Source organism: Orycteropus afer, unplaced genomic scaffold (assembly GCF_000298275.1).
Source record: "Orycteropus afer afer isolate SDZICR_OR568_19922 unplaced genomic scaffold, OryAfe1.0 scaffold00347, whole genome shotgun sequence".
NCBI classification, from domain to species: Eukaryota; Metazoa; Chordata; class Mammalia; order Tubulidentata; family Orycteropodidae; genus Orycteropus; species Orycteropus afer.
In genome coordinates, this window is record NW_006921934.1 from 3500520 (window position 1) to 3515142 (window position 14623).

The 14623-nt window shown below is 35.6% G+C and overlaps 1 protein-coding gene across 1 annotated transcript in view; it reads right to left on the minus strand.

Annotated features, from left to right (window-relative positions):
• NCAPG2 (non-SMC condensin II complex subunit G2) overlaps positions 1 to 14623 on the minus strand; it is a 146149-nt gene that overhangs the window by 72129 nt on the left and 59397 nt on the right. The window contains exons 19-23 of the mRNA XM_007952572.2: positions 14063 to 14179; positions 13818 to 13958; positions 13302 to 13401; positions 7026 to 7213; positions 4915 to 5055 (exon numbers count right to left, since the gene is read on the minus strand). Coding sequence (XP_007950763.1) covers positions 4915 to 5055; positions 7026 to 7213; positions 13302 to 13401; positions 13818 to 13958; positions 14063 to 14179 — 687 coding nt within the window. The remainder of the gene's footprint in view (positions 1 to 4914; positions 5056 to 7025; positions 7214 to 13301; positions 13402 to 13817; positions 13959 to 14062; positions 14180 to 14623) is intronic.

Below are 14623 nucleotides of genomic sequence, written 5' to 3' on the forward strand. Positions count from 1 at the left end.
GGGGCACAGGAGAGTATGGAGGGATGGTCACTGGGAAGAGGTAACTATGGGGAGGAAGAGGGAGGGGAGCTGTTGCACTGTAAACTGTGGTCAATGACATGAGACAAGGTATATGTGAACTGCTGTATGGAAAGTGAATTCACGCTGTAAATCTTCACCCAACTCAAAAGACTAGATAGGAACCTTAGGGAAAGAGAGTTTATGTTAATGCAGGAGAAACACCTCAAAAAAAAAAAAAAAGAATGGTTGCAAAACTCGAAGAATGTAATCAATGCCACTGAATTATACATGTGGAAACTGTAGTTATTAGTGTATATTTTACTTTTCATATTCTTAACAATAACAAAATAAATAAAATATATGAAAAGAAATTAACCAAAGGCATAAATCGGTCTTAAAAGAACTAAAACTGGAATCCTCCTTATAAGCAAGGATGATAAAACTTTGGTTTAAAAAAAGAGACCAGGTTTGCTGGTCTATAGAGTCTGATGGAACCACTGAGACTATGGTCCCTAACTGCCCTTCAGGTCTGGATTTGAACCCATTCCTGTGGCTTCCAGCCAAACAAAAGACAGGCATATGAGGTGAACATTTACACTAGGTAGATACACTCCTTAGAGAGAACAATCATGGGAGAAAAAAGGGCTGTTTATGCACAGGGATATAGCAGCTCAGGGGGCAGGAGTGCATGGAAGGAAGGACACAGGGAAGAGGTAACTATCGGGAGGGAGTGGGGAGCTGTTGCATTATGGAAAACTGCAGTCAATGTCATGAGACAAAGTGGATGTGATTTGCTGTATGGAAAGTTAATTTGCTCTGTAAACTTTCACCCAAATCACCAAAAAAAAAAAAAAAAATACTTTGGCTTACTTTGGATATATCATCAGGAAAGACTGCTATACAAAAACATCATGTTTGGCAAAGCAGAGGGACAATGAGATAAACAACAGAATAACCATAACAATTGGTGCAAATATATCCAAGATCAAAGAGATGGTGCAGGACCAGGCAACGTTTCATTCTGTTAACAATGGGCGCAAATATATCCAAGATCAAGGAGATGGTGCAGGACCAGGCAATGTTTCACTCTGTTGTACCTAAGGTCATCTTGAGTTGGAGCCCATTTAATGGCAACTAACAATAGCGAAACTTTATTAAAAATTGACCAAAATTATAAAGGACAGCAAGAGACTCTCAAAACCTTGTCAAGAGTGTTGCTGCTGGTGCTTGCCATCAAGGCATACACTATTAATAGAGCTGTAATTTTAAAGAGCTATAGGAACTCTGTTGGCACAGTGCCTAAGGCATCTGCTAACCAGAGGGCTGGTGGTTCAAACCCACCAGCCACTCCTTGGAAGAAAGGTTGGGCAATCTACTTCCATAGTGATATCACTTCAGATACCCAAGGAGGGGTGCTGAATCTGACTCGAGGGCAGTGAGTTTGGTTTTTAATTTTAAAGAAAATACTACAAAGAGACTTGGAAATACTTATTTTGCTGGGTATTTCTTATGCTTTTAATTCAATAATGCCTTTAACATCCCTGAGCAAAAGGGAATAAATATTTACTCTAAACATATTTATCTAGAGGTTTAAAAATTGATTTTAAAAACCATTTCACAAAGTTGAAAGTTACTGCCATAAGAGGAAATAAATTCTAAATTTGGAAAGAAAATCCATTCATGAAGCTTCAAGTGTAGCCTTTGTACAGGACTACTTAACACCAAAACTAATACTGGAGTTAAACACATGTGGTGGTTAAGTTTGTGTGTCAACTTGGCTGGGTCTGGTTGAGTGACTGGGCAGCTGCATGTAGTATCCCCTATGATGAGACTGGCAATCAGCTCCATGGTAGAATCTACTGTGAGCAGCTGAGTAGCTGCCTTAGGAAAGTGGTCTGCTTCCTGTATACAAGAAACAGCTTTGAGAATGGTCTCTAGCTTATGACATGCTTGCACCCTGCATGTAGCCATGTTGTTGTTCAGCAGACAGCCATGCTCTGCCAACCATTAATTCAAATCCGACTTTGAACGGACATGAATTAATGGCCTGTTGTGTGGTTTGGTAACATCAGAACTGTTCCTTTTCACTTGTCGACCTCGGGTTTGTTAGCCTCAGCAGCTAGCAGCTGCCTGAGTGAAGTGATGCCTCTAGCTTCAGTAGGCTGGAAGAGGCAGAGCTGAAGCCCAAGGTCAAGGGGCTTTCACACAGCCCATAGAACCTGGCACTTTGAACTTGGACTTCTAGCCTCCCAAACTATAAGAGAATAAACTCCTGTTTGTTAAAGCCATCCCATTTGTGGTATATCCTTGTCAGAGCAACACTAGGTAACCAGAACAATATGTTATCTCAGAGATGTCAATTATAAAAAAAACTCACCTTAGAAGAAGATTCTGAAATTTTTCTAAATCATTATCATGGTGTATTTACTACCTCTCAACTCTTAATGCAATTCTATATTATAAAGATACAGGCAAAGAACAATTCTGCACTTACTGTAAAACAGTTTTGGAAACATGATTCATCATGTTTTTCATGTCACAGTTTAATAAACCAAGTTACAAATTATTTCAAAATGTACCACAAAATTGTTACTTTCCTGAAAAACTGATATACATAAACTATTAAATAATGAAAATATGTTACTTTTCATTTTAACTACAAAAGTATCAGTGTTCAGTTGATGGTAAATCAAAATAGCTTTATTACCCTAGGTATTTTCATTTCTTTCCTTCTAAATGATTGTTATTCATTACAGTTATTCTATATGTGAGCAAATTCAAGTTCCTTTTAGAAGTAGATTATTTATGATGATAAATAACAGTACCACACCACTACACTACTTTTTGAATTTTAAGAATTTTGAAATGTAAAATATCCCTAAAGAACATTAAATGAACTAAATATTAGGTGATGATATTATGGTATTACTGTTAATTTTGGTAGAAGTAATAACAATATTGTGGTTTGCAGGAAAACGCTGTTAGTTTTTAGAAAAGCATAATGAAGTACTTATGGGTAAAACAGTAATTATGTCTATAAGTTGCTAAAAAATAGTTGGTCAAAACAGATAAAAGAAATATAGTTAAATGTTAACAACTGTTGTTAAATTTCAGTGTTAGACAAAGGCTGTTCATACTGTTCCTCTTCTTTTTGTGTAATGGATCTTGATAAAAAAAAATTAAAATTAAAATCAAGCACTGAAAAGTGTGATAATAAAAATGAATACATTTTGAAATATAAAATATGAATGTATTTATTAGATGTTAGACAAGGTAGAACAAGGGGCATTTTTACCTTATTACTGTTGACACTGAAAAGGTGGTCAATTAGTTGCTTTCTCATAAAAAATCATCATGGATGATAATTAATACTTTTGCATTTGTCTAAATCAGGGATCAGCAAACTGTTTCTGTATAGAGCCAGGAAAGTAATTATTTTAGGCTTTTCAGGTCATACTGTCTGTGTTGTAACTATTCACCTCTGATGTTAGAGCAGCCATAGGTAACACATAAATAAACGGTGGGCTGTGTGCCAACAAAACTTTCTATTTAAAAAGAGGTGGAATGCCATATTTGGCCTACAGTCCTTAATTGTCCTGTTCTAAACCATTCATTGACTTATTTATAATTGTTAGCTAAGTAGCTTACTAGAGTAAGTGAACTCTAATCTTTATACTATGCATAATCAAGTACTTACATTCCTAAACTAAAATAACCTCCCTTTAAGCTTTAAGGAAGACCTTAAATTCTATTACATGTTTCAGAGTTTAGTTAACATCTTTTCATACTCATCTTATAATATAAAATTATATAACTTACATATATAAATGTATATAATTCCATCATATCCCAGCAGATTTTCTTTTTAACATTAAGAAAACCTATCATCATTTTTACTGTCTTCCTAAATCATAATTCCAGCCCCATGGTTCAATGATACCTTGGAGGTGAAGAGGAAAAGAGTACCCTGAGTATTTCATGCAGTAAAACAGCTTTTTGTTTCAGCTTGCATTATTCTCCTGATTATATCCCTCTTTAATCAAATAAAGGAGCTCTGGTGGTGCAGTGGTTAAGGTATTTGGCTGCTAACCAAAAGATTGGTGGTTCAAACCCAAAAGCTGCTGTGTAGAAGAAAGATGAGGCAGTCTGCTTCCATAAATATTCACAGCCTTGGAAACCCAATGGGTGCGGGTGTCACTACGAGTCAGAATTGACTCAAAGGCAGTGAGTTTGGTTTTTGTTTTTTTAACTAAATAGGATAATACTTTCTATAATAATATCAGTTATCTACCACTCATCTATGGATATTGCTAGTAAAATAACACAGTCCTTTACAAATTTATGAATAAATTAACAATTTAAACTGTTATCAGAAGTTCTAAACTCCAATGCTTAGAAATAAGAAAAATAAATAAAACTGGTAACATAACAAGGCAATCAAACAAATGTGAAGTACTCAAAAAAAATACAGTTCGAATTGAGTCTTACAATCTTCTCATCACTATGACTGCTATCATCTTTTCTAGATAAAGAAATCTTAAGGTACCAATGCATTTAAATCTCCATGACACAACAAAAAGAAATGTTAATAATGTAAAGACTAGTTTGGTTTTCATCATGAGTGATGACATTTTTAATTTTTCACAATGGTCATAAGACTCTACAATATAAATCAGCTATTAAAACTTTGAGGCCCAGTTGCTAGAAAAGAAACACTACTTCAAAAACTGTTTCACTCAACTTTGATTCTTAGAAAATGCTTTGAAAAACTTAAAAATATCCTAGTAGACTATAGTGAGTTTGAGTTCTGAGAAAATACTTTGAAAAACTTAAAAATGTCCTAGTAGAAAAAGACTCTTGTATAATCAAAAAGAGAATAGAACCACACAGTAATTTCACAATCAATATATTTACTTTTCGGAGTTTGTGACTTATCTCCACCACTGGTGCAGCAATCAGAGTAGAAAGTACTCCCCGGTGAACAGGTGTGTCCATATGCCGAGACTGAACGGTGGTTATAAACTCATGCAGAGGTGTTTGAACAGAATAAAGTAGCTACAACAAAACAGATCAGTCATTTTTACTAATTGTCCTGTTTTTTTTTTTAAAAAAAACTTCAAGAATGATCATCCCTACTGTCCCCTCCCAGGAATGAGGATTAATTAATCTTATTTGACATTTGCAGTGCCCACTGCTTTCCTTTCTTCTGTGGAACTCCAGCTGATTCAAATCTCACAAGCATCATGGCTAAAAGAGAAAACATATGACTAAAGCCCACTCAAAACTATCATATAAACATCTTTCCCCAAAAGCAAAACAAAAATCCCCAAAACCCCCTCAAAAAAAGAAATATGGGGAAATAAAAGGAAGAAAAAGTAAACATGAAGAAACATCAATTACATTAAAATGAGACATCAGCTATGAGGTAATGTGTTCTGAATGAAGCTACATAGCCAATAGTAAAAAATCTGGTAAAAACTAAAAGTTGGCCCAAATAAAATCATAAAAACAGATCACAGACTCTTGAAACAATTACTCAAAAACAAAACCATTTCAAATTAACGCAAATATGAGCTAGGCTAGGAAAAACATGGCCAACAATCTTCCATTTCCTCTACTAGCAACGTATAAAGTTCAATCTTTAATATTTCATAAACAAACTTTCTATTTAAACATTTAAAAAAAATCCTTATTAAAAAAGAATAGTTCATTAATTCATAATTAATCATAATCCACATGATTAAACAACTACTTAAAAAAACAATGGCTATGATGACAATATGATTTTGTTCAGGAATTTACATGACACTTTAAGGAGTATAAAGGCATTTTGGTGGCTCACTGGTTAAAGGTTTTGGCTGCTAAACAAAAGGTCAGTGGTTTGAGCCCACCAGCCACTCCATGGGAGAAAGATGAGGCCAGTCTGCCTGCCTCCATCAAGATTTACAGCCTTGGAAACCCTATGGGGCAGTTCTCCTCTGTCCTAAAGGGTCACTATGGATCAGAATCAACTCCATGGCAGTGGGTTTGGTTTAAGGAGTATAAACAAATCTGACAAACAGGTCAATATTTTTATATGAACTGGTTACTCAAATATAAGTTCACATCACTTAAAATTTAAAATAAATTCATTCATATCAGCTTTCAACAAAGCTTTTAGTAAAGGCAAACAACAGGGGCCCTTTCAAACTCTGTGACTGTAATTCCAATTAGGGAAGGTTAATAAATGATTGGAGGGTAACCTATAATGGGAACTAACATTCACCTGTGCAAAGTCTTTGTTAAACAGAAGCCGGCTGTTATTGTTGTTGCTGTGTCTATCCCAACTCATGGAGACGCTACAGGACAGAGTAAAACTGCTCCATAGGGTTTCTTATGGTGTAACCTTCATGGGAGCTGACTGTCAGGTCTTCTGCCTTGCAGAGCCACTGCTGGGTTGGAAGTGCCAACTGCTTGGTTAGCAGCCAAGCACTTTAACAATCATGTCACCAGGGCTCCTAAACCTACACTCTATGAATAAAATTAGCATTCTCAAAGTATATCTTATTTGAAAAATCCTGTAAAACACTAATTTAATGCTCATTAGCCTATTAGCAGATGTACTCTTTCTTTCACTTCTTGTTTATTAAGCTGTACTAGTAAAAAAAACTGTTCTGAAACTGACAAAGATGTGCAAAGATATGAACCTCCTTAGTTCTCAGGGCAGGTGGGTTGAATCTAGAACAGCTAAACTTCTTGGCTCTCCTTTGCCTCCAACCACACGTACAAATATTACCACTTTTTCTAAGTGTGCTATCTTATGAAAAAAGTTGGAAAGCATTACCTGAAATGATGACATTAAGAAATTATCTCTTATACCATAACTGTTATTTCATAAAACAGCTTAATGTTATAAGCAAAAGCTAACCTAAACTTTACTTAAGTAGACATTACTCCAATACACTTAATCAATGGCAATGAATCATACATCCACCAAATGAATAATTTTCAGTTAACTAACTATATTACATAGAAATGGTAAATACCCGTAGGCCTTCTTCTGGTTGCTTTTTGAAGCCTCGTGCAATACATTCAAACATATTCTGAAATACTTTCTGGATTGTGTCAAAAAGTGTTATGACTTCTTCATTTAAATTTCGTGTCTGAATTAAGGAACTTCCAGTTATCTCTTTCAGAATGCCAAGAAGTAATGAAACATAAAAAAATCCCTTCGCTAGAAAGAAAATTGGAATTATAAGTTATCTATCATGTCATTAGTTGAAATTATCACACAATGTACACTAACACACATGTACAATGGTAGCTTAACAGATAATATTATTGGTAAGACAAACCCAAACCCAGGTTGATCATATTCATTTAAATGCTATAAAAATAAAGAAAAATTTTTGTGCCACTTAAGTATAAGACCAATACCTTCAACAACAGTAACAGTATATTTGACTTAGTCACTGAACTAAGAACTATATTCACTTGCACATGTGAACAAACAGCAATTTAACAGTGACATCCTGAATATCTTAATTAAGAACATGTCTTATTTTCTTATATATTTAAATCAACAACCATATCTGTTATTACAAGCAAGATAGAAATGGCCTAAGGCTTGTCACAATATGATCTGAGTCTCATAGGCTAAATTTGTTAGATTTCTAATACTTTGCAGTAGTTCACTGGTTAGCTTTCTCTTCTGAATCATCTCCTTTACTGTTACATTAATTTTGTAAAACTTATTACTGAATTTAAGAACAATCATACAATTCATCCTTGAGATTTTGAATTTTCATTTTCATTTCTAACAGCCTTATTTGTAAAGTAAGCTATAAAAAGTAATAGTAACACAAACATAATCAAGAACACAGTACATTATGAATATTGCCCAGTGATCTTGCCCTCCAATGAGCTTCTTCAGCATCTAATACATGTTCTTATACCTCTCTTTTGACACTTCATCTGCCTCAGACATTAAGCTTTAGGTATGTGTGTATAGATTATATCCCCATTCCTGGGTGGGAACTATGTCATATGATTCTTTTTTATCTTCTACTACACATCACAAAAGCATTTGAACAGAGGGTAAAGTTATGATAACTTCTTGGCCATAGTCAACCACCCTAAGGGAGTGAGTTGTTGGATCTGTGAGCTCAGGACATGGTATCAGGGAACATCAAGATCAATAGACAGAAAATACTACACAAAAACATTCTAAACCCTACTTTGGTGAGCAGCAACTAGGGTCTTAAAAGTTTGCAAGCGGCTATCTAAATGAAACGATGGGTCTCTCCTCGTCCAGAGCAAAGAAGAATGAAGAAAACCAAAGACCCATGAAAATATTAGTCCAAGGGACTAGCAGACCATGTAAACTTCAGCCTACATGACCAGGAGACCAGAAAAACTGGTTGGTACCTAGCTACCACTGTCAACCACTTGGAAAGGGATCAGTGCAAGAGATCCTGGATAGAGTGAGAGAACAATGTGGAACAAAACTCACAATCATAAAAAGAAAAAAAAAAAGTTTACTGGTCTGATAGAGACTGGTGAAACCCTCAAGACTATAGCCCCTAGTCACCCTTCAGGCTCACTCCTGTGGCTTCTAGCCAAACAACAGACAGGCATATGAGGTGAACATTTACACAAGGTAGGCACACTCCTTAGAACAATCAATCAATCATGGGAGATCAGAGGAGCAGTATTTGCACAGGGAGATAGCTCAGAGGGCAGGAATGAATGGGAGGGAAGGACACAGGGAAAAGGTAACCATAGGGATGAAGTGGGAAGAGAGCTATTACATTATGGGGATTGTAATCAATATCATGAAACAAAATGTGTATGAACTGCCATATGGAAAATGAATTTGCTCTGTAAACTTTCAACCAAATCACAATTAAAAAAAAATCTGTTACATGATAAAACAAATCTGTAAGAAATAACACTCCTCATTAAGAGATTACCTAGGTGACAAATAGGAGACCATAACTACATAGGAAATGGAGATAGTAAGCTAAGTACTTTGGTTTATAAGCTAAATCTCTTTGAGACAAAAATAAGCAAATAATAATAAATCATTATGCTTCTGTTGAGTTTACCTCTAAACGATCTAAGGCTCTACACAATATATATACAACAATATAAACTTGAAGTTTCAAAAGGAGCTGTCCTCTTCTGTTTAAAACAAGGCAAAAGGACATAAATTCTTCACAGAAGTAGGTCATCTGGAAAACTGCCAATCAGTGGAACAGAGATAACAGAATGCTAAGCTATTTAAAGAGAAACTACTAACATATCAGAGAAAGATGAAGCATTGAAGATTAAAGGATCCATATAACCAAGAGGAGCTCTGGTGGCGTAGTGCCTAAGGCACTTGACTGCTAACCAGAAGGCTGGCAGTTCAAACCCACCAGCCACTCCTCAGAAAGAAGGTTGGGCAATCTACTTCTACAGTGATACTACCTCGGAAACCCAAGGAGGGGTCGCTATGAGTCAGGTCCGACTCGACTGCACATAACAACAAAAACAATAACCAAGAAGGTCTGTACTCAAATATCTACAAGGTGGTGGTGATGGGATGGGATGTTAAGGGTAGCACAGGGGAAGGTGTTGACGTGGGAGAATCACACATGTAACAAGTATCTATGCTAACTGACAAAAATCTGAAAAGTTAAAAATTTTAATGTGCCTTATAGTGCCTAAGACATTTGACTGCTAACCAGAAGGCTGGCAGTTCAAACCCACCAGCCACTCCTCAGAAGGAAGGTTGGGCAATCTACTTCTGTAGTGATACTGCCTCAGAAAACAAAGGAGGGGTCGCTATGAGTCAAATCTGACTTGATGGCTGTCAGTTTGGGTTTTTTTTTTTGGTATAACCAAATACACATAGGTACTGGTTAAGTAAAATTAAGATAAATTACTTGTCTTAAAAGTCAGAATTCACAAAAAAAAAATAAAACAGAAGATGCTGATTTTGAAAGTTTTACAATGTTGTCAGTTCACCTTAACAGCTTCTTTAAAGTGAAGTATTTCATAAGCAATTAGTATCCAGGAGCACAGTTATTAGTATAATAGAGAAGAAGTGCTAATTTAAGACAAAAATTCTATATTTACTATTATATTTATTTATTAGAAATATAAAATTCTTCTTTAATTGTGCTCGTATTTTTTAAAGATCGTTATTTTCTTAATGCTCTTTTCCAAAGCAGTTTTTTTAGTATCTTTTCTCGTAAGCTGTTAGTTTTTGTGTCTGGTTTTGCAGCATGCATGGTTTCTTTTGAAACATACTTACTGTGTTATAGCAGAAACTTGTATTTTTTTGTGGGTTTGGATTTTTACATTTGCATTATACAAGGAGACTCAGTGGTATTCTTTTCTTTAGTACTCAATCAGCATACAGAATGCATACTTAAATATTAGTAAAATAAATGCGCACTACTTCTTTTCATTAAAGTTATTTATTAGGACTCATTCAAATAGTACAAAAAGCCCAGAGAACCATAAGTCTACTTAGCTATATTATTAAATATGGTCCTATGGTATATATGCAATAAGATGGAAAAAGATTAACTACATAGTTACTTCTATACTGAGAAATCCTGATTATTGGAGTGCTTAAATACAAAGGTCATTTCAGTTTGGTAATAGGTAAAGTCAGTCACTTAGGGCCTTATTTTGGGGAAATAATGCACCCTGGTGGCACAGTGGTTAAAGTACTCAGCTAACCAAAAGGTTGGTGGATCAAACCTATCAGTTGCTCCATGAGAGAAAGATGAGGCAATCTGCTTCCATAAAGATTTACAGCCTTGGAAACCCACTAGGTTAGTCCTACTCTGTCTAAAGGGTCACTATGATTTGGAATGGACTAGATTACAGGGGGTTTGGTTTTGGTTTTTCTGTGATAAAACTGGCTATACTAGAAATCTAAAATTCTAATTAGCTCCTTATAAAAGTAAACTTTATAAATACTAAAAAGAGATTTAGCCCTTAGAGGAAAATAATCCCTAAAGATAAACAAAGTTAATAACAAGAAAATCACTTTTAATGTTTTGATCATTAACTAAAGTCTAAAATGCTGTTTTCAAAATAGAAAATGAGAATTACAAAAGATTTCATAAGAAAAAGGTCAAACTTTAAAACAGGTAAGCTTAACATGGATATTTTAAACAATGCATAATCTTGATCATAATTAAAGATTAATTTAAGGATATGTAAACTTTAAAGAGGAGTGACCAATATCCTAGCTCCAATGCAGTCAAAGCACCAACTTCAGTAGCAGAACCATGAAAGAGAAAACCTCTGAGGGTGTTTACAGACAAAAAGACTTCTCTAGCGTCTACCATGAATTACCTAAGACTATGGAAATGGAAAAACAGAGGCTTAACTATAAATGGAACTATGAACTTAATGAATCTAATGTTTAAAACTTAATGTTGAATTTACTAAATGATTCCATCAAATCATTTTTAATCTCTTTTATCAAATACCTAGGCTTAAAAAAATTTAAATATCAATTTTTCAAGTTTCTATAGCTCTGAGGAAGAACTAAATGTAGAATACCAAAACAAACAAGAAAACCAACCAACCCACTGCCAGCGAGTCGATTCCAACTCACAGCAACCCTATAAGGACAGAGTAGAATTGCCCCATAGGGTTTCCAAGGCTGTACATCTTTACAGAAGCAGACTGCCTCATCTTTCTTCCATGAAGCAGCTGATAGGTCTCAACCACCAACCTCTGGGTCAGCAGCCAAATGCTTTAAGCACTATGCCACCAGAGCTCCTAAACGCAGAACAGTAATATACAAGAAAAATAATTTAGAAATGGTTCTGTATCTGGTGGCATAGTGCTTAAGGCATTTGACCACTAACCAGAAGATTGGCGGTTCAGACCCACCAGCCACTCTGCGGAAGGAAGACTGGGCAATCTAATTCTGTAAAGATTTACCACCTCAGAAACCCAAAGGGGGTTGCTATGGGTCAGAACCTATTCGATGGCAGTGAGTTTGGTTTTGGTTTGGAGCTTCTGTATAAGTAATCTAATTACATCACAGAGGCAGCAGCACTAGAGATGGGGATATTACAGCCCAGCAATATTCTTCTTTTCCCCAATTTGTTCTCAAAGGGGCAAACCAAAACCAAACCAAACCAACCAAACTCATTGCCATGGAGTCAACTCCGACTTATAGCAACCACCATTGGGTTTCTAAGGCTATAAATCTTTACAGAAGCATACTGCCTCATCTTTCTTCCGTGGAGCAGCTTGGGGGTTCAAACCACTGATCTTCTGGTTAGCAGCCAAATGCCTTAGCCACTACACCCAGAAGGTAAAAGGAAACATGGAAATACCCTCCAGGACACGGATGCTTTCCTGTGTAGCATCCCCTGCATACTCCTCCCTACCATCCATCTGATGTGGGTTGCAAGAACCTGGCCCTCAGCACCCATTAATATAACAATCAAGATAATCAGTCAACAGTATGGCTCAGGTGCTGACTTCCTCTCAGCTCCACCACACCACTTGGAAGACTGATTTTCATTCAATCCTTGAACAAATTTTAACCTACGTAGCAAACTTAAACACTGTTATTAGTTCTCCTTATCTATTTAACACAGCTGAAGGAAACTATCTTTTTCCCCAGCCCTACCAAATAAAGACTTCCATTTTATAGAAAACTTACAGAAACATAAGTTGCTATTTTGGACACGCTACTTTGGTTGGCCAACACCACTTTCTTTGGGGTGGCAACAACTCCCCATGTGGTCCTAGTAGGGAATTAAATAACAACTCCTGATTCACCCACCACGCCTCAACAGGTGCTCCTGACTAAGCAGAACCAGTGAGAACTCTCCTGGGAGATGGGCTCTGTGAATGCCAGAAGAGAGATGTTTCCCTCCGTTTTGAATAGAAAAACGGTTCAAGATTTCTACTGGGCAGCTTGTCCACTACGTGGGGGAAGTCTGTGTGACAATAAAGCAAGCCATGGAGAGAAACAGAACCTCAAGGGCCTCATTAGAAACTCTGAATTTAGGCACATCTGATGTCAGAAATATCTCTGAACTTCCAGGCTGCATTAGTTGATAAATTCCTTTCTTGGCATAAGCTATTTTGTCCTACCTATCTTTCATTTAAAAAAGAGTCCTAAGGAGCAAAAGAAGTAAGGAAGGGAAGAAGAGATGGAAGGAGGAGAGGAGCATAGAAGGAAAAGTGAAAGGAAGGGAGGAAGAGTGAGAGAGAGGCAGGGAGGAAAGGAAGGAGGGAATGGTTTTAAATACTAATTGCTATAAAATAGTCCTTTAATAAATGAAGTATACCTGTTTGCATGATTCTCAGACTTTGTTGTAAAAGTTGTATCTGAAACTTATAATCACCGAGGCCAACCATTACAACATCTTTACACACAGTCAAATAGGTCTATAAAAGAAACAGATGTAGTGAGGTGATATGTCAATAAAGGCTATTTAAAAAAATCTAGCCTGATAAACCTCCTAATATTTGATAAACTTGTCTCAGAAAGCAAATATTTGCAAATATGGTTTATAAATGCATTTCCATATAGTACATCAATTCTCATTCTTATTTCCACAAAAAATTCTAGAAATATTATGCAATTCCACAAACATTATGAAAACCTATTACATGCAGTGTAAAATTACATTAAAATTGTGCAGTTTATGCTTTACAAAAGATAAATTCTAGATATTTAAATGCCACTGTTCTGTATTTAAGAGCAAAACTGTCTAAAATTAAATTTAAACTAGAAAATAAAATCTTGAAATACATAACAAACTTGCCAAAGAGAAAAGTCTCAGTGTCTTAAGACCTCTAACCTGGATGATCTGCTGATATATGACTCTATGAAGCTTCAAATATTCTTCTTCTTGATCTTGGATAAAAGATAAAACTTTGTTTTCTAACCAAAATCCAGTGTCTTCCAAAGTGGACAGATAAATCTTTTCTTCTGAGCAAAACTGTCCAACGACAACAAAAAAGGTAAATTAACAAGGAAAACAGCTTTAGTAAAATATTATTCTACTCTTCTTATTCTAATACAGAAACAGAAAACAAAATTCACCTTGTGCTGAAGATGTATACTTAATCGACAATGGAGACCAAAGGCTTGCAAGGCTGTTGCCTGATTAAAGTTACGAGGTTTTTCATCTGATGACTGCAAAATTGATTCTAGATCTGCCTGTAAGATAAAAAATGTAAGGGCCACATTCAGATTAATATGTGGCCACAGCATTCTGTCACAGTGAGTATAATTTGAAGCATGCAATTCTGTAGCTACAATACCAAAAAGATAAGTAGAGCAACTCAATTGAATTTAGTAAGTCAAAGCTTCTTGAAAAATTCACAGGATCTTCCCAATCTCACCAAAAATACTTATCTTCTATCCTAAGGGCAAACAAAAATACTTTTAAGAGTTATTGTTTAAGGATAAACTAATAACAACACTAAATATCAAATAAGGGAGCCATGAAGATCAAATAATTTAAAGCTTTTGCCCCAGGATAAATTCTGGATAATGTTCTAAGAGTGCTAAGGCCAAGCAATCAGAGTATTGTCAGGATTTATCAGGAAAAAAAAATTAAAAAACAACACAGCTCAACCAAGGAATTAAATAATTAGAACA